General features: G+C 35.2%; 1 protein-coding gene and 1 long non-coding RNA gene across 12 annotated transcripts in view; one reads left to right on the plus strand and one right to left on the minus strand.

Annotated features, from left to right (window-relative positions):
- Positions 1-3,090: 3,090 nt before the first annotated feature.
- The window catches only part of SMARCA2 (SWI/SNF related BAF chromatin remodeling complex subunit ATPase 2), a 207,231-nt gene continuing 189,816 nt past the window's right edge, over positions 3,091-20,505 (minus strand). For all 9 annotated transcript variants that reach the window (XM_074196508.1, XM_074196507.1, XM_074196509.1 and 6 more), the window contains 5 exons: positions 15,544-15,649; positions 14,996-15,097; positions 13,344-13,476; positions 4,989-5,131; positions 3,091-4,043 (listed from right to left, as the gene is read on the minus strand). In XM_074196508.1, the coding sequence (XP_074052609.1) occupies positions 4,008-4,043; positions 4,989-5,131; positions 13,344-13,476; positions 14,996-15,097; positions 15,544-15,649 (520 nt within the window). In that variant the 3' untranslated portion in view covers positions 3,091-4,007. The remainder of the gene's footprint in view (positions 4,044-4,988; positions 5,132-13,343; positions 13,477-14,995; positions 15,098-15,543; positions 15,650-20,505) is intronic.
- The window catches only part of LOC141495323 (uncharacterized), a 78,357-nt gene continuing 63,782 nt past the window's right edge, over positions 5,931-20,505 (plus strand). For all 3 annotated transcript variants that reach the window (XR_012470733.1, XR_012470732.1, XR_012470734.1), the window contains exons 1-2: positions 5,931-6,174; positions 17,401-17,532. This is a non-coding gene — a long non-coding RNA (uncharacterized LOC141495323). The remainder of the gene's footprint in view (positions 6,175-17,400; positions 17,533-20,505) is intronic.

A 20,505-nucleotide genomic window follows, 5' to 3' on the forward strand; every position in this document is an offset into this window, starting at 1 on the left:
TAAATGTTAACATATTTCCAGATTTCAGAAGTTACAATTAGTAGGTTTAAAAGTAAAAAGGATTTAGTATTTATGTATTAGAAACTTTTTTTCAAGAAAATATAGGTAGGACCTGGATAAGGAGTTCTAAATTACACCATAAAGTATAAAATAAGTTTTATTTTAAAAGATAGGAAAAGACTTGTTATTTATGGGAGAGGTATCCCCAAGTCAGTTTTCTATGTACAATAAGACCATCGCATTAACCTATCAGAATTGAGATCATCATCATCATCAGTAAAAAAAAAATAATTCTGAGAAAGAGAAACAGAATAAAATTGAAATAATTTAAACGTGAACTACTGAAACAGCATTTAAAATTTTTTAAAATGGGAAGTGGGTAGCAATAATGACATTGGCACCTTATGTAATATATTTACCTAGAAGATTAGCTAATGTAAATTAGTACTTTAGTAAGCAAATATCTGACATTTGTCAAATGAAGAGAGATGGCTATAAAAGGCAATTCTGGGTTAGATTCATTTGTGAACTTATATGACTCATGATAGAAAATTATGACCAGTGTAATCTCATAAATTAGAACAGAATTTAAAGTAAGTTTGGCAAGATATCTAACTAAGCAAAGTCATCCAAAAGCATTCAGGGTTGAAAAATGGAAGGAAGAAAAACAGAAGAAAAATGGAAGGGATTTGCAAAAATTATTTTAATAAACTGCTTCATTAATAGTGGAAGCATCACACATGTGTCTTACATCACATACATCTACTTAAAAGGATATAGTAATAATACTCAAGACAACAAAGACTGAATAAGCAGCTGAACTGAACCAAATTTTTATAGAGAAGATTTATGATGAAGGCTATTAAAGTACAGCAATCCACAATGTACCTGAAAGAAGGAAAGATAACAAAGGCATTAAAAAAATACCAGATCTTATTAATATAAAAAATGAACAAAAGAACAATAATCACTAACAACCTGTAAGTCTACTCTCTCATGCTTATAAAATTTTAAAGGAATTGAGAACCTCTGCAATGATATAGATTATTAATAGGGAAGTAACAGACTTTTTGCAAGTCATATTCAGCAATGGACTTTTATGACATTTCTCAATTTACTTATTGAAGTCTTTTGATATATATCATCTACAATGCTTGTTGATTATAGAAACACATTTCACTCAGTAGAATAAAATCAACTCAGGTATTTTATATGAAGGTGTCTTCCATTCATAAATCAAAATCATTCAGGATTCCTTGAAAGATATATAAAACAAAAATAATCCTATTCAATGATGCTTTGAGAAAAGTCATAAAACAAGGGAATGTATTCTTGCCAAAGGCATTTGCAATTGTGATGGAGGAGATTCAGTAGAGAATCAAGCTGGAAGAGGGATTTTTAGATTTGGGGCACTTATCTAAATAAATGACGTCTTGTGGATGCCATTATGCTAATTGCCTTATGTCCCAAAGTATTTCATAGCCTCCTGAGATGAGTAATCACTTAAAGGATTTCAACTATACTAGAAACACCAACTGAAGGAAGAATGTCTATTGCCCTAATTTCAACATGTGTTTGATGGACCCCTTTTCCATGCCTATCTAACAAGGGACATACAGCACAGATGTTGAGTTCAGAAATGGAAAGGAGAAGACTAGATTTTTTGGGGAAATTACAAAACTCCTTTTTTGACCCTATGCTTTCCATGAAAGCAGAGATCCATCTTTTCAACACCAACATGATGCTAAAATAAGGTAGTAGGATATGGGATGCAATTACCTCCAAAGAATTTTAAAAAGAATATTCCACAGCAGATAGTGGAAAGGGATATGAAATGAGACCAAGCCAATGAGGAAATCTGAAGAATAAGACTAAGAGATGTCCATCAGGGAGAAGGACTAGTCACATGGCCAGAGAGTTCCACGTGTATCCTTAAAATGTCAGGAAAAGCAGACGTCTACTATTCTGGGTAGAACCCCCTATGACAAATGTGTGAGAAGACATGTATGGACAAGGATCATTGGAGGCTGTTCTCAAATTGATGAGTGTTTTTTTTACCAATTTAAATATTTGGGTTTCTCTTCATAGGCTGCATTTAGAGTACTTTCATTTTGTTAGAACAGACCTGGTGACACCCTTGAAGCAGAATGAATTGATGTCAGAGTTGCATAGCTTGCCATTTTATTACTGAGATAATTTGGCATCAGCTTGGAGAAAATTATATATACATATATGTATATATAATTTTTTCTTTTTGTATTTTCTATACTCATTTATAACCTTTTCTTTATATCATTTACATTCAATACCATCATATTACTAGTATGATTCAGATGTTTTCCCCATGTGGAGCGGTTGCTATCTCCAGAATACTATGATCTTAGACTATTTGGTTAAATCATTTGTGGGAAAAAGACTAAATCTGGAGTCATAAGACCTGAGTGTGAAATCTTATATTTTCACTGACCAGTTGTGTGCCTATGGATAGATACATCATCTTGTATTTTTGTATTTAAAACATACATATGTTACTACCCACTGAAGAAGGTTGTATTGAGGTTCAAATGAGAGAACATGTATATGGGGGAAAAGTATTAAATAAATGTTGATTGTTATTATTATGATTATTGTTATTATTCTTAGAAGAAAGTGATGAGGAAAAGGAAAATACACAGTGGTCTTATGGCATATGAGTACTTGGGTTAGGAGTAAAAAAGCTCAGTTCTGAAAGGAAGGAACACTCTGAGGACAAATTTTTTGAAAAAGTTAAGTGGGCACAATTTCTAAAACTTGTTTACTGCCCACAAATGCTTTGTTCAATTCTATTTCCAGAGATCATTAAAAATTTAGCTATCAATAACATAGTAATAGAAAATTGCTGAGTGACACAATCTATCATAAGAATAATGGAATTATCATTATCATCATCCCTATCTCTCTCTTTCTCTCCCCAATTTTACTTTGACTATCTGGTTCTCTTTGATTATTAACTTTTAAGAACTTTTAGAGAATATACAGATTATGTCAGGTGCATTCATTTAGACACAGACAAGCATCAAAGCTCTTGAAACGCATAAACACAAGGCAATATTTATTGAGCTAAATTGTCTCTTTATTAGGAAAACACCAACACCACATTCTTCAAAATTACTGGAATTTTATTTGCCTCAGGCTTATGACTTGCAACCAAAGACATTGTGCAAAGAAAGCAAAGATTAAGTACACTTTGGGGAAAAGGTGATAATCCACATTGGTAACATAGAAGATCAGTTTGATAAAAGAAGCCATCCATTACACTATATAGATTGCAATATTCAATAGCATTTTTCAACCAAACTTTTTTTTTAAATCAAAAGCCAAAAAAGGAGCAAAGTTTACAGTCGACATAAATCTGATACAATTCAAAAAGCATTTTCTTTCAGAGATCATTGAGCATAAAGTGGAAAAATGTATGTGGGGGCAGGGTGAAATCTAACTACTGTACATTTATCAGCTATTAAACAAAGTTGCATATATGTACCACAGTGTAAAAAACAATACAGAACAAATAAAAACCTTGAAAATTGCCTGATGAAAAATAAAATAACCAGTGGCTTTTAATGGCTTCTCCTGGTTATCAGTGCTACAAAAGACACATTTTTCATCTTTCTGATGCTATGTTAAAGCATCTAAACAGTTGATAAAACCAGGCATACTCAAAACCATTACCAAACTAAACCCAACCCATAGAAATATACTATCAACCCACTTATTTTCCATCAAAAGCTTATTTTTATTCAATCTTAGAGGCCCATTTGGTCACAATATTTTACAAATTTTTTTGTGAATTTTTCATTTTCTTTTTTACACCATGATATCATATGTTTGTCTGCCACTATTCTAAAGCTAGTTTATAGATGATGAGAATACAGAAACAACCCAATGTCTATTTGACAAAATGAATTCACTGGGTGTAAATGAGAGAGGGGAAGGAGTTCATTTCTACCAGGAAAAATGTCCTATGTTGATCACTCGTCATCAGTCCCACTTGCTTCTGACTGATCCTAAGGGTCGAATAAAAATGTTAAAAAAAATCAAATTAGGTTCAAAATTCTGACCACTTTAAAAATGTATACTAAAGAATAATATAAAAAAAGAAATATGATGGAAACAACCTTGTTACAAGCCTCTTAACTATCTGGAAAAGCAAGAAGGAAATCTTTGGAAGGTCTATATGCTTTTTTTTTGTTGAAGGAAAAGGAGATGTTCTAAGGAGAAAACTAAGTGCCAAAAACCTTAGAAATATAGTTACATACATCATTTGCCAATATTTCATCACTTTTCAGCTCTGCATTGACTAACTTAGATAATTACTCTCATTTTTGACATTTTTTTAGATGCATTCATAGGTCAAAGTTACATGAACCATACTCATTTGGATCTCTCATAATTTCACACAAACTCTTCATGTGTCTAAAATACTAATTATATATTATGGACAGAGTGTGATGATGAAAATTTTCTTCTGAGAGACCAAAGGGAAAAATAAACTCCTAGGTCTAGAAAATATAAATTCTTTGTCTTGAAAGAGTCCGGAAGACACAGAGAGAAAGAAAGGTGGATGGAATGGAGGGAAATGGAGCAGAATAAAGAGGAGGGAAAAAGAAAAAAGTCAACTGATAAACCTTCCACTTTCATCCCAAATTCCTGAAATTAGATAAATTCATTTTTCCAAAATTTAGAAATGAATTTAAATAATTAAAAACAAGCTTATAATTCTGCACTTACTTTTGTAATTTTAGGATCTCCTTCTTAGTCTTAATTTTTTTTAAGTCAGGTTAAAAAATTAGTAACTAATGATTTCTGGAAAATTCTTTGCATTTCAATATCAGCATATTAGCATTTCTCTTCCATCATACTTCAAATTTAAGTTCCCCAGTTGACTTCAATGTTTCATCACCCACAGAACTGTTAAAATGCTCAATTGTTTCCATAACACAAATACTTACATTCTCATCCTGCTCCTCATCACTGTCATAATCGCTCACAACAGGTTTGGCTTTTCCTCGACTCTGCCTCTTCTTGCCTTTTCCTTTGTCCCGGCCTTTCTCATCTTTTTTATTAAGCTTGATTTTCACTTTCACAGATTTTGCTAGGTAGAAGAAGAAAACCACCAATTAAGTCCCAGGAAAAGCTTCACTTCCCCTCAGATAGTCAAAGATTTCTGACTACACTACCAGAGGCAGTGTACCCTGGTGAAAGGAACAGCCAGGATGGGAGTTAAGATACTGAAGGACTTGTTTTCATTCTTCCAACAGCTCTTGGAATGACAGAAGTTATGAATTTCCTTCTGTCTCAATCCTTGCATCTAAAAAACACAGATAATGATCTTCCCCATCTAACCAGATTGGATAATTTGAAGGAAAAAAAAATGAGATGAAGGCAATTCAACTTTAGTCCTGGGATCTTGAAATTAAATTTCAATAATTCATTTCCCAAATTTGGTTGTTATTATGATGAAGTCTATAAAAGTCACCTCATAATAGATTACTAATCTTAAGTACTCTATGTATCAGCCCATGTATATTACATCAGCAAAGAATTCCTAATTATTTGTTGTTTATCAGCTCCAACTACCTTTATACAAGGAGTGCAGTTTCAAATCACAACAAATACCCTTTCAGAATAATTTCCACTCAAATACTTTTCCTCTCCTTTCCCCATGCACTGATCTGGATCTGGCCACAGAATCAATCATAAAGGCCACCTGATTCGTCTTGACCTAGGCCCTAAGGTCTCTCAGTCTCCTGGATCTGATCTTGATGAGGGGCTTCTCCATCCCCAGTTAGCTGATTTCCCAATGCTTTAGAGGAAAATCACTAACGAGGATATTCTTGTCTACACTATGGAGAACAGTGGTGAAAGATGTCACAATGACAACAGAAGCTGCAGGTATTCCATCATTCCTGTAGGCAGTTACAGTCAAATCTTCCATAGCTTTTGCTTTCTCTAACAAGCAAATTGTTCTTTGGACTGGGAAGGATAAAACAAAACAGGTTAGCAGAGTGCTGAAATCCAGGATAAATGAGATGATGAGAACACCTAGCTTCTCTAAAATAAGATCATGTCATCATGCCAGGACAGACTACATTACGGGCTACTGAAGGAAGTGGTACACATGACTATTCAGCTATGGTTAGTAATCTCTGAAAATTATGGAGATCAGGAGAAATGATACAGGTGTTAATATGGGTAAATATCCCGATTTTCTAAAAAGTGGAACCATATAAATTGGTGAACTAGAATTTGATTCTTGGCAAAATTCCATAATATATTGTCAATGAGGTAAACTGAGAATTTAGAAAAGTTGACTTCGAAAAGTCAATGTGGTTTCACTAAGAACAGTTCATTCCAGACTAAATTTGTTTCTTTTTTTGACAGCATTACCAGACTAGATCAAGGGAATGCTGTGGATATTTCATATAACTGGATTTTGAAAACATCTGTGAAAGTGTCTTGGAAAATCTTTCTAATATAGAGAGATAGCTAGATTTGCAGTTAGTTGAACAACTAGATCCAACTAGATTTTATTATTCTATACAATATTAATCAGTATCAATATGGAGGGAGGTGTTTGGTGTAAAGTTCCTTAGTGGATTCATTTTTAGCCCTGTGCCCTTTTCAATAATCTGCAAGAAGGTATCGAAGGTATAGAATAAAAAAAAATGATTCTGGGGGAGAGGTGATTCACTGCTTGACAAGTTTAAGAAAATACCCATACATGCTAAAAACAACAGACCTAATTTAATAAGATAAACTTTAATAGGGGATAAATGTAAAGTACTGTATCTAAGTTCAAAAATTCAATAGCACAAGAGAGATAAGGAATGGCTATTCTTCAAAATTTTAAATGAAAAAGACCTAAGAACTGAAGTGAATTACAATATATACAACATGAAAGCTGGAAGAAAAATACACTCCTAACACTACAATGAGTGCCATGCTTTCCTAAAGTGATAGTCTTTATTCAACTCTAATTCTGAAAACTACATCTGCATTCAGTTCTGCATATCACATATTGAGGGCATTGATAAAATGTAGGAAGAAAAGAAGGGTCACCAGGATTCTGAGGGAGCTAAAGGCCACAGGAAGACCATATTAAGCAAGGCCTGTTGAAAGAACTGATTAAGATTAATCAGGATAAGAGAAGACCTGAACTCAAAGGAGATGGGATGATAGAGGTTTTCATACATCTGAAAGGCTTTACATGGAGTAAAACTGTGTCATACCCTGGATGACACCTGAGAGCAGAACTAAGGTGAAGCAGATTTCAGTTAAATCTAAAGAAAAAATTTCTGGATAAGTAGAACTCTTTCTGACATAAGGATGACAAAGATGACAGAAAATAAAATTTGTTGAAGGGCCTATAGGAGAACAGTTATATTATCGCCTTATTGGAAGAGTTATAAATTGTTTCAAGCATTGGGAAAAAATTAGAAATGCTTCTAAACCTAGTCATTCCCCCTGACTGTAATACTACCATTGGGTATATATCTTAAGCAGATCAAGGACAGAGACAAAGAATTCACATGTAAATGAATATTTATAGCAACATTTTATGCACTATCATAAAATGGGAGACAAATTATGCTCCTTAATTTGAGAACAAACTTTGATTGATATATGAATTTAACAGCCAAATATGGATTCAAAGAATCATAACAAACCTTGCACAGACTGATTCACAGTGACATGAACAGAATCATGACCACAAATTAAATGAACAATTAAAATTAAGGAAAATAATTTCCAAAGACCTCAAAATACTGATCAAGGAAGTTAAAAATTGAGACTAATTGTAAAACATACCTCTCAACTCTTTAAACAGAGGCAACAGATTGGTGTCTGTATTTTCAGACATGGCCAATGTGTTAATTTGTTTTCCAGACTATACTTGTTACAAGGGAGCAAATCTTCTTGGGTGGAAAAAATTAAGTTAATGAATAGTGATAAACAAAAAAAAGTATCAATAAAACATAGGAGACATAGAAAAGTATGGTAGAGTTTCATTACTTCCTTATTAAATCACACACACATATCTTATACATAAAAATTCACAATTTTTTATGTAAGATTTATTTGGATAGTTGAATGCTTGTATTTGAAAGAATGAATAAAGAATTTATTAAATCTCTGCTTCAAAGAAATGCACCTTTTAATGAGTGAAATAATAAAAAAGAGAAATGTCCCAGAGTCCTTAGATGCAATGGCAAAGGAGATGGTAATACCTTATTAAATGTCATTTCTACTATCAGGCCATCTGACTATGCTAAGAATTTTCTTTGATGACAAGGATGTTTTCTTCCTTGGGTCTTCAGTAATCACAGCCTTAACAGCTGTGGGAGCAGTTTCAGGGTTTTATCTCCATAGGAAGTGCTTCTTAGGATGATGACTTAAGGATCCTGGGCTGAAGTCATTGCTCTTCTTGGGTTCTAGGTCTTGGGTGATATCCATTAAAGTCTGAGAGAAGGTGGTAGGTCAAGGTGATGGTTTGACTTGCCTGGAACAAAGCTGCTTACTGCCTCTCCTTTGGGGTAGGCCTCACTACCTCAGCTAAGGTGATTTGCTTGCTCTCTAAGTGGCATCCGATTAGTAGTTGATGGAGATAGTTGGCCTCATCTCCACAGTATTTGCTTTCTAGCTTAATGGATGTGAAATGAACTAGAAATAGGATTAGTCAATTGGGGTATGGTGCTGCCAAGTGTTTTGTGTCTGTCTGTTGACTGTCCACTTGCTGGCATTGCTCAGGATGGTGGACCCCTTCTCCATATTGTTACATTCTTAATAAAAAGGAAAATTAACAATAATAGCAACAGCAGCAACTACAAACCCAACCAATCAGACCTATCCAAAAGAGAAATGAAGTGGTGGTCTCTTCATCACTGGATATATTCAAGAGAAGGTTAGATAGCTGCTTATCATAAATATAGTAGAGAGGATTCTTGTTGAGGTTTAGTGAACAAGATAAATCCTAAGATCCCTGTTAAGTCTAAGATCCTTTTATTCCATCTACAGGTGAAAGTCATTACAACATTAGAGAAAGTATCACATGAGAGGGACCATTTGACACTTGACTCTAAACTAATATTAGGATTTAGTAAAAACTCTAATCCATGTGCCACCCTAAAATGGAGGAGGGGAATAATAAGGCTATAAAGTAGATCAGGAGTTTCTTTACAGAACTGGTCTTCATTCCTGAGGATAAGACACTGACTAAACTCACCAGGAAATCACATTTGGTAGGTTTCATAAATCATGATAAAATGATATTGAATCACATCACTACAAGGGGTCTTAGAAATCAGCTAATCCAGGCTCATTTTACAGATGAGAAAATGTACTCAGAGGCTAAATGATCTGTTTAGAGTATACAGCTATCTAATAGCATAGTAAGGAGAGATAATTATAAGAGAATATAAAATCTCTTGCTTAAGAGTCTAGGTAATGAGGTTTATCCCATATTTAACAAATTTTTTCAGAAACAGCATGTACTATTTTGATAGGGGCAGTTGAGCATTTATGAGTATATTAAAAAAAAAAGAAAGGCAATACTACTTGACAGAGTCCCATAACGAAAGTTAAAATGAAATTATATATCAAAGAATGAGGAGAGGTGAGGGTTGGGGGAGGGAAATGCATACATTTTTCAAGGATATAAAAATGATTACAAATAATGCCTAACAGTAAATGGGCCTTTTGTAAACAGAGAAGTACAATCAAGTGTAAGACTAAAAGGGCTGTTGATTAATCTATAAAATATCACAAGGTACATGATAAAGTAAATGTGGAAAAGAGGAAATCAAATTCATTCTACTGGGTCCAAGAGGAAATCATCACTCCTTCAATTATTCCCCCATATGAGGGCACTGTGTTGGAGATTATATTTAGAGTACATCTTTTTATTTTTAATTTAATGTTTATTCTGATTTTGTACAAATAATGCTTTTTTATACATTAATAAAATATTCTTGTTTAAGAGTAAACAAAATACCCCCTCCCCCCAAAAAATATAGACTTGCTTGAGCAATAAAGTAAAGGGCAGAGAAAAAAATTAAAATTAAAAAATAGTAATAATTGTAGGTATGACTAGGTGGCACAATGGATAGAGCTCCAGCCCTGGAGCCAGGAGCACCCGAGCCCATATCCGGCCCTGTACAGCCAATAATCACTCAGCTGTGTGACATGCAAGCCACCCCAACCCCACTGCCCTGCAAAAACCAAAAAAAAAAAAGAAAACAAAACAAAATAAAATAAAATAGTAATGATAGTAGGGTTGGCTGGGTGGTGGACAGAGCATTGACCATTGAGCCAGGAGCAGCTGGGTCCCAATCTGGCCTCAGACACCCAACGATCACCCTGCTATACGGCCCCAGGAAGGCCACCCAGCCCCATTTGCCCTGTACCCCTCCCAAAATAATAATAATAAAAAATGTGCTTCAGTCTTTGTTCCAACACCAACAACTCTGTCGCAGGTGGATCATATTCTTTATGATAAGTCCATCACAAAAGTTACTTCCATATTTTTCCACCGTTTCCATTGCTGATTGCAACTCCCTCCTTTCTTATTTCTCCACTACAATGTACTATATTTTCTCTCTCCTTTCACTCTGACTCTGCTGTAGCGTAGCTGAGTGGCACAGCAGACAGATCCTTGGCCCTGGGGCCAAGAGGCCCCAAGCCCCCTTACCACACCTGGCCCTATGGCCCTGGACAGGTCATCTAATCCCAGCCCCTTGCAAGAAGTAAAAGAGAAAATGTGTTATATCTGACTACTCTCCCACCATGGTCCATCTTCTCCTCCATCACTCATATCTCCCCCTTCCCCCTGTCCCCCCCTTCTTAGTCCAGATGCCTATGCCCCATTGAGTATATATGCTGTTACCTCTCCTAGCCACCTCTAATGAGAGCAAAGATTCCCTCATTCCCCCTTGCCTCCCCCCTTCCATATCATTGCAATAGTTCATTGTGATAAAGAAAAATCTTACTATATCAAATATCTTGGGCTATTCCCCCACTCCTTTTTCTTTCTCCCATTACAATTCCCTTTTTTCTATTGACTCCATTTTTACACCATATTTTATCTTCAAATTCAGCTTTCTCTTGTGTTTCAACTATAAAAGCTCCTCTACCTGCTCTATTAACTGAGAAAGTTCATATGAGTATTATCAGTGTCATTTTTCTATACAGGAATACATGTAGTTCATCATCATTAAGTCCCTCATATTTTCCCCTTCTCCAATCTCTATGCTTTACCGAAGTCCTGTATTTGAAGATCAAACCCTCTGTTCAGCTCTGGCCATTCCAACAGGAACATTTGAAATTCCCCTGGTTCGTTGAAAATCCATCTTTTTCCCTGGAAGAGGACATTCAGCCTTGCTGGGTAGTTGATTCTCAGTTGCATTCCAAGCTCTTTTGCCTTCCGGTATATTATATTCCAAGCCCTATGAGCTTTTAATGTAGTTACTGCTAAGTCCTGTGTGATCCTGACTGCAGTGTCCTTCTGGCTGCTTTTAATATTTTCTCTTTGACTTGGGAGTTCTGGAACTTGGCTATGATACTCCCAGGGGTTGGTTTTTTGGAATCTCTTTCTCAGGGTGATCAGTGGATTCTCTTCATTTCTATTTTATCCTCTGCTTCTAGAATATCAGGGCAATTTTCCTATAGTAATTCTTTGAAAATGATGTCAAGGCTCTTTTCCTGATCATGACTTTCAGGTATTCCAATAATTTTTAAATTATCTTTCCTAAATCTGTTTTCCATATCAGTTGTTTTTTCAATGAGATGTTTCACCTTTTTCTTCTAATTTTTCAGTTTTTTGGTTTTGAAGTATTGATTCCTGATTTCTCATAAATTCATCAAACTCCCTGAGTTCTATTCTTTGTCTGAAGGATTTGTTTTCCTCAGAGAGCTTTCGTATCTCTTTTTCCATCTGGCCAATTCTGCTTTTTAAAGCATTCTTCTCAATAACTTTTTGAACTGTTTTATCCATTTGACCTAAGCTGGTTTTTAGCATGCTATTTTCTTCAGCATTTTTTTGGATTTCCTTGACTAAGCTGCTGACTTCATTTTCATGTTTTTCCTGTGTCTCTCTCATTTCTTTCCCCAGTTTTTCTTCTAACTCCCTCATTTGATTTTCAAAGTCTTTTTTGAGCTCTGTCATAGTCTGAGCCCAATTTCTGTTTTTCTTGGGAGTCTTTAGATGCAGGAGCTTATGCTTCCTCATCTTCAGACTGAGTATTTTGATCCTTCTTGGGCTCATGTGTGAAATATTTCTCAATGGTGTTCCTCTTGTTTCTCTGCTTGCTCATTTTCCCAGCCTAAGCCTGTTTTGGGGGTGTTTCCTGAGCTTTTGGGACACTCCCACAAGGGTGTCAGTGTTTGAGGCTCTGTCCTCCTTCCTGGTCTGTGAATGACCATATGCGCCTCCCCCTCTGCCATGGGGCTGAGGTGGGGGGGATCCCTGCTGTCCTATGGGGGTGCCTAGACTATGATCAGGATCTGAATGTGGTCAGTGCCCCAGATTCTTGTTCCAGGGAAAGAGCTCTGCAGTCTCTCTTCACTCCCCTCCCTGAGTTCAATGGGCTCATGCCCTGGGGGCTCCTGCTTACTGGCTCCGCCTACTTCTGTTTCCTGGTCTGCCTTGGCCACACTGCTGCTCTGTTGCTAGCTGCTGCTGTGTGCCCTGAGGGCTGGGCTTCAAGTGCTTGCTCTGGCAGAGGTCCCCCCACCCTTCCCCCAGTTTGTGCTCAGTGCTCCCTGGGGCTTAGCTCAGGAAACTCCCCTGCTACTGTGAGCTGTGGCTCCCAGCACCCTGGGGCTGCCTTTGGGAGGCTGAAGTTCTTTCGCTCTGGCGGGCCCCTCTGGTGGGCTGCCCCTCCAACCCCGGGGAGCAGAGCCTTTCTGCTCTTTTCCAGGTTACCTTGAGTAGGAAAACTGCCTCCCTGGGTCCCTCTGTGGGTTCTGTCTCTCAAAAATTTAGTTAGAGTCCTTAGTTTCGAAGTTTTATGAGAGAGCTCCTAAGAGACTTTCCTCTCTTTTCACCATCTTGGCTCTGACCCACCTATCTTTAACCTGTGATACTGAATTAAGGAAGACAACTATGCTCCTTTACAAAACAGACAATGGATCTGGCCCAGCTCAAAGAATTCCTACACTCATATTCTTAAGCCTGGAAGATAAGCACAAAGTTGATAGAAACTATATATATACTGCAAAAGTTTTCTAAGCCTCTTCATACAACTCTAAAATAAATCTAGAAAGGTTGAAGAAGCAGAGAAGTGGTAGAATTAGACCATTCAGCTTACCCTCAGATTCTGATTCATCCTCATCTTCCTCTTCTTCTTCATCATTGCTTTCATCCTCACTCTCTTCTTCTTTGGCAATTTTTTGCCGTGCACTCTTAAACACTGACTGTAGAACAATGGAGTCCTCATAGATCTACAGAATTAAAATGATCCCCATTAAACAAAAATAATTCAGACTTTTTTTTTAATAGGAGACAATGACAATTATGTGTATCCTAAGAATTGGCAGGCAATATTATCTATTGATATCCCAAGCCACTCTAACCTAAATACATTCCATGGGATATGGAATTCTATGTTCTAATGGATATGGTATATTCAATTCAAATGATCTATAAGTATACAGGAAAGTATAATGAAGTTTCCTTGGTAATAAAAATACTATTTATTCAAATAACTTGTATCGATAGATTCTATCAAATACAGCTTAATTCTTTATGAAAAGTATTACTCTTAATAATCAATCTAAATACAAAAAATCAAAGCTAATATGATTATTTATAAGTACTACTAAACTAATACTATTAAATGAGTAAACATCACATTTATTAATCACCTAGTGCACATGAATCTTGAAAGATATAATTCCTACATAAATAATAAAGAAAACAATATTTAGAACCTGTCATGGACTAAGCTATTTATAAATATTATCTCATTTGATCCTCGATAGCAAAGCTCTACACTGCTGAGGCTGGATAAAAACTCTGATCTTTCTAACTCCAGGTCAACATTTTCTGTATATTGAGTCATCTAGCTGCTTGGGTAGGATTAAAAGATATGGTCCCTTAAAAGTTTATTTTTTCATTATCAAGAGGAAAAAAAAAGACATATCTGGTCATCCCTTAGTTCCCTTTGGATTATCATCCAGAGTTGATATTTATTCCAAGGCCTTGTCCCAGGGCTTCTTTCTACTTTCTCAAGGATTCCATTAAAATATCTAGGCTGCTATCTTTGCTATCTCTTCCTTTTTCCTCAGCCCACATTTGTCCATCCCTCCTATGCAGCCATCATGACAATAAAGCTCTCTGCCTATTAAAAAGGTATTTCCAAAAAGTATGTTTCCTTTAATTCTACTGTTACTCCTAGAAATGTATTAAGGAGGGGCGGCTAGGTGGTGCAGTGAATAGATCACTGGCCTTGGAGTCAGGAGTACGTGGGTTCAAATCCGACCTCAGACACTTAATTATCTAGCCGTGTGGCCTTGGCAAGCCACTTGACCCCATTGCCTTGAAAAAAAAATCTAAAAAAAAATGTATTAAGGAAATTTCCTGATGGCAGTTTTGCTTAGGTAAAATATATATCATAGAAAACTATCCTTCTGACCTTATTTTTAATGTTTAATGTTACAAGAACTTTTGCCTTAATTGGCAATAAAGTCAGCTTATCAGTATTTCACATGATAGACTGCTTGATAAAAAGAGGCATCACCAATACAGAAATAAACAGAGTATCTGAAAGTGCCCAAATGACTTAACTAAGTATCCAGAATGACAAAAACAAGAATGTTTGACTCTTTCAAGCATATACTTAGTGATAGAAGTATAATAGTATTTAAATGATTTTTAAAATCTAGATTCAAAGAGCAAAATATTTTATTTAAAAGAAGAGAGACAATGAAGTTTAAAAAATGTAAATGAACTGAATCCAACCTGTGATCCTTCCAAATTGAATGTTTGAGCATTATGACAGAGTAGCATAACATCTTTCTCTAAATCACCAAGGCTCCGGTATTTGTGATTACGGATTCTTTCCTAATGGGATTTTGATAAAATGTAGGAGGGGAGAGAAAAGACAAAATGAGTGACTGTTAACAACATGTGAAACCTGGATTTTCTCTTTGGACTCTGCAGGAATAATCCTCCTACAAGTTAGGCTTCCTTCCAAAGACAGGGAATAGAATGGGGAGGTGGGAATTAAAGTAAGAAAAGGAGAGAAAATTTTTTAAAGAAAATTAAATATAATATCTTCTGAAGTCTCTGTAAAAAGTCTACCCAATATGTAAGCTACAAGGATTCTCAAATCTATCCAGTGTCATGTTATGGACAGACCTACATAAGTATCCATTTACTATCCCCCCCCCCCCCGCCCCCATGTATCCTTTGTCTCACTCAATCCACTTCATTTATAGAACTCTTCTCAATTTCTACATTTGTTTTTTTTTTTTAAATGGAAGTCTGCTTCCAAACATGATACCTACCTTTATTTTTTTGAAATCCACTGGCTTCCTAATTAATTCATAATATTCAGGTAATTCTTTCCTTGATGGAAGTTGAATGAAGACTTCACTTAGTTGTCGCCCTGAACTGAAAAACAAATTAAGCAACACTCAGTAAGGAATTTTCTTTACAGTAAATGTCAATAAAATAAAATATATAGAGACTATGTATTACAAAATGCAGAGGAATATAGAACTCCTTGAATCAATACAAAATTCAACTGCTGTTGCAGTCAATATACTCTGTCACTTCAAAGTCGAATGAAAACATCAAAGACCACAATTCCTATTATGCTATATGTGAAAGCCATTTTGAATTTATTTTTCAGAGCAAGCAAATCTCTTTCTCTCCTTTGGGAACATTTAAAAAGCTGTCTATTCAACAGAAAACCAGATATTTAGAGAAATAACAATTCTGTGAACCAAAGGAGAAATGGCCACTTTTTTCTCCTGCCTTTTTCTTTTAAAATTCATTATAGATTTTGACCATTATTTATAATAATTTATTATAGATCACCATAACTCTAAAGGATATGTGATGCATATAATTCAGTTCTGTCCCTTTTGAAGGAATGCTCATGTTACAAAGCACATATATCTTGTATTAATAACCAGAGGAAACCTTGCCATATCTGCCTAAATAGATTTCTATGTACAAAAGGCAAGTTATATAGTTTTTAAAAAAGGAAATTACTTTTAAAGTAAAAATAGTCCACACTTTTGAGGAGTATATTTAAAATCTTTTGAAAATACAGACATGCATTCAAAATTAAGAGCACAAAATGCCTGGAACTTATTTGTAAAAAAAAAAAAGAGAGAGAGTGAGGATTGTGAAGTATTTTTCCATTTGAAATTTAGCCTAAATGCTATAATGAATAAACATTAATATCACTTAATGCTGGAGGTTATTTATATACATAGTTCAATAAATAAAGATCTTCATCATTTAGTTGCATGACTGGACAATTTAGATTAGTATCAGCTTGTGAAAAAAAAATAGAATCATTTTAAAGTCTCAGAATGATGCCATCGCCTGATCCCTTTGTGTAGCCAAAGATATCACAAAATATTACAAACCATTTCTCTCAAAATTCCAGAAAGCTTTTCTTATGGGGAGAGCTGCTGGAATGTTAGAAGGTAATGGTTAGGCATGAGTGACAATATGCTGTTTTAATCCATATTCCCAGTTGAATAATTAAAAAATAATCATAATGACAGTTATCATAAAAAACATGCGCAGTAACTTAAATGGTTGCCTAGCAACTAGAAGGAAAAATGCTGAAGTGCAAAAGGGGCCTGCATAAATTAATAAAAATGTCTCTGTCAGAAGGATGAGTGAAGTTCTCTACTGCACTAGGTCACCTTTTTAAAAAATGCATATGGGCAGCTCATGAATACTCAAATGGAGTCAAGAACCCAGGAGAGGGAGGACTGCAGTTGCCTAGGGAAAAGGAATTTCACTAAAGAATCACAAAGTGCTTAATTAGATGATTTTAGCAGGAAGCTGGTGCTTTATCTCACCCAACTCAGAAGTGCACATATGTATGTTCCTCTATAAATTTCATCTCATAGGTCATGATGGAAACATAATTTATTAATATCTGAAACAAAACTTACAATTTCTGCTCTTGCCATATAAATTCAAAACTATTTTCTCTATCAAGAAAATATGAAAGAACTGAAAGGTACATACAGATTTTAGATCTTTTTTTCAAGTCATTTCTTGAAATGATTTCTTTATAACCAATCATCATTAATTCAAAAGGGTGGGGGGGCACTATAATTGTGAATTAAATACTTCAACATATTCCTGGTGTTGTTTTTTTACTTTGCCAATAGATGGTGTCATTTTTCTATTGATGAATTATAAGTACATCGTTTATATCAACCTAAAACCGACATACTAAATTTGGGACTGAGCAATGGCATCTTTGACCAAGAGCATGCTGAGGATTTCTAATAATATAACAGGTATGCAGAATCTTAGACTGAACCAGTTCTATTACTACTTACCTGGTCCTGAGTGGATCTAGATTACAAAAACAGAAAACCTTTCCCAATTCCATCCCAATTAAGCAATTAGGAACAATGAATCAAAACTCAATGATTAATTTTAAGAGAGTAGGGGGTTGGATGTAAAGTTTAACAAATAAATAAAGTTAGTTTTATAGATGAAAGCTTATTGATCTTAATCCTCCAACTGAATTTTTCAATCCACTTTCTGATAGTAGAGAGAATTTGCATCACAACATGGGTGGAAATGAATTTCACAGGAAGCTTTGTGCTGTTGTTTTTTGGGGGGCTTTGCATTGAATATGGAAGATGTTGAATTTCACTTGAAGCTTCCCCCCCCTAGAATTTGCATTATAATATGGGGGCAATGAATTTCTCAGAAAACTTGTTGTTTTTGCCAGGTGTGGTGTGTGTGTGTGTGTGTGTGTGTGTGTGTGTGTGTGAGAGAGAGAGAGAGAGAGAGAGAGAGAAAGAGAGAGAGAGAGAGAGAGAGAGAGAAAATGAGAAATAGAGAGAAAGAGAGACAGACAAAGAAGTACTTTGAATTTTGGAATATATTTGTGTGGGTATGGTTGTGGGTCTATTGTGAAGGAGCAGGGAAAAGATAACAAGACTGGTATATAACTATGGTTTTTGTCCTTCATACTTGAAGAAGATCAAAAAAACATCACTATGTCTAGGTCAATGTACAGTGTGTTAACTGATCAGAGATCAATATGAGCTTTAGGAAGTCTACCACAGGATGGACAAATAATCTATGAGAACATTTGAGATGAAATGAATAAAGCAGAAGCTGTACAAACAAAATCCAATGAAAATTCCAAGGAAGGCTTCATAACTTGACCTGCTCTATCTGGTCATCATTCTTTTCCTTACTTATCTATCTTACCCACTCAGTGAAATAATTCAGAGATCAGTGTCTTCTGCACACACCAGCCTGCTCCTTGTAGCTTCCTGCTTTTGTTTGCATTAATATTCCCTCCTTTACAATATTCTCTATCTTTCTTGTCACCTGTTGAAATTTTCTTCATCTTTCCATGGCCAGTTTAAGTTCAAATTCCTCACTTCTCTGAACTTCTACTGCCATTACAGCAAGCAACATTACAATTTAGAATTGATTATCAGTTCCCTCAGTGGATTGACTTTTTTCTTTCTAAATACACAAATTTCAAAAGGAAGAGAGCATTTTTCTCATCAAACATAATAAAATGTTAAGAAACATAGTGGACATTCAATAAGTAATTAGTGGCTTTCATTTTTTTCTTAACCTCTAATTTTGAAAAATAACAATTTTGTTTTACTTTAAATTGAAACTTGGAGAAGTTTGGGGTTGCTTTTCTCCTAAGTTAAGCTACCAAAAGACTTTCAAATATAGGTAATTTTTTTTAGTACTAGAAATATTTTTTAAAGTGACAAATAGGGTTGTCTAGGTGGCACAGTGGATAGAGCACTGGCCTTGAGGAGTACCTGAGTTCAAATCCAACCTCAGACACTTAATAATCACATAGCTGTGTGGCCTTGGGCAAGCCACTTAACCCCATTTGCCTTGCAAAAACCTAAAAAAAATGACAAACAGGAACTAATTGTTCATGAAAGGTGTTATGTTTCTATTAAAACTGGTTTGTCTTCAGATTTCCACTTCCCTCCATTATGCCATTTGACTCGATTGCTACATTTGAAGACTAAGTGCTATGTTTGAGAATTAAGTACAAGTTATATTTCAGACATATTCTTCTTTCCATGATAAGAAAAAAATGAAGACTATTGAAGGGGAATCAGTGTCTGACTGATATAATTCTAGACCAATTTATTATAATTATGTATTCCTGCCATAGAATTGTGCTACTAAAACCTATAAGGATGATAAAAGATGATGAAAATTATGCAATACTGACAAAAGGTCATGAAAATTTTAAGTATACATTAAGAAAGGCAGCAGGACTTGGTTTTAAGAACACCAGAGTTGGGAGTTAAGGGTTCAAGTACAGATCAGTTTTGAAATTACTCCATGACCTTTCTTTGAGCTTCCATTTTTACATCTAGAAAATGAGAAAAGGTCTCTATCTAAGGTCACTGCTAACTCAATTATATTAAGAGAATAAAAAATTAAATACTGAGGATAGACCAGGATTATCCACATTTTTATTCTGTTAAACTAAATTGAGCAAGGAAACATACAATGAAGTCCAGTTTGAGTTATGTTTAGACTTTAAATTTCTTTGTAGATTGTCTTCAAGAACAGTCAGTGTAATATAAGTTAGTTTAATAAAGTGATTGTACAAAGTCCTGCTCTGATGCCCCATCTTGTTTGGGAGGTTATGGTGAGTTCTTAAAAGATTATGCCAACAGAGAAGCACTGGTAATTTCTACCATTCTGGAAAAGATTCAACTATAACTCCAGCAATAGAAAATATCTGTGCCAAGGATCAACCTATCTAGATATAGGGAAGCTTCTACTTGAATTCCTTGACCATGATAATCTTTGAAAAAAAAAAAAGATAAAAGGACCCTCCATCTCATGTGACTGGCCCCTTTCTGCTTCTATAGTGATAGTAGTTATCCCTAGGAATGAGTTTTTAGACCATCAATAAACATTAATTTAATCTATTATCAAAATATGATCTTCTTGTCCAGTGGCAAGTGGCAAACTACTAAAAGAACGGAAGCATATTTACCTTGACATTTTTTCCTAGAAATGAAACCAACATTAAAAAAAAGAAAGCTGCAGCTATATGGGAGGACAATTCACAGATTTCCTTGAAGAAGCAAATAAAATAGTATTTTTTTAGGTTTTTTTTTTTGCAAGGCAAATGGTGTGTGTGTGTGGGGGGGGTAAGTGGCTTGCCCAAGGCCACACAGCTAGGTAATTATTAAGTGTCTGAGGTCAGATTTGAACTCAGGTACTCCTGACTCCAGGGCCAATGCTCTATC

Source organism: Macrotis lagotis, chromosome 8 (assembly GCF_037893015.1).
Source record: "Macrotis lagotis isolate mMagLag1 chromosome 8, bilby.v1.9.chrom.fasta, whole genome shotgun sequence".
Classification (NCBI taxonomy): domain Eukaryota; kingdom Metazoa; phylum Chordata; class Mammalia; order Peramelemorphia; family Peramelidae; genus Macrotis; species Macrotis lagotis.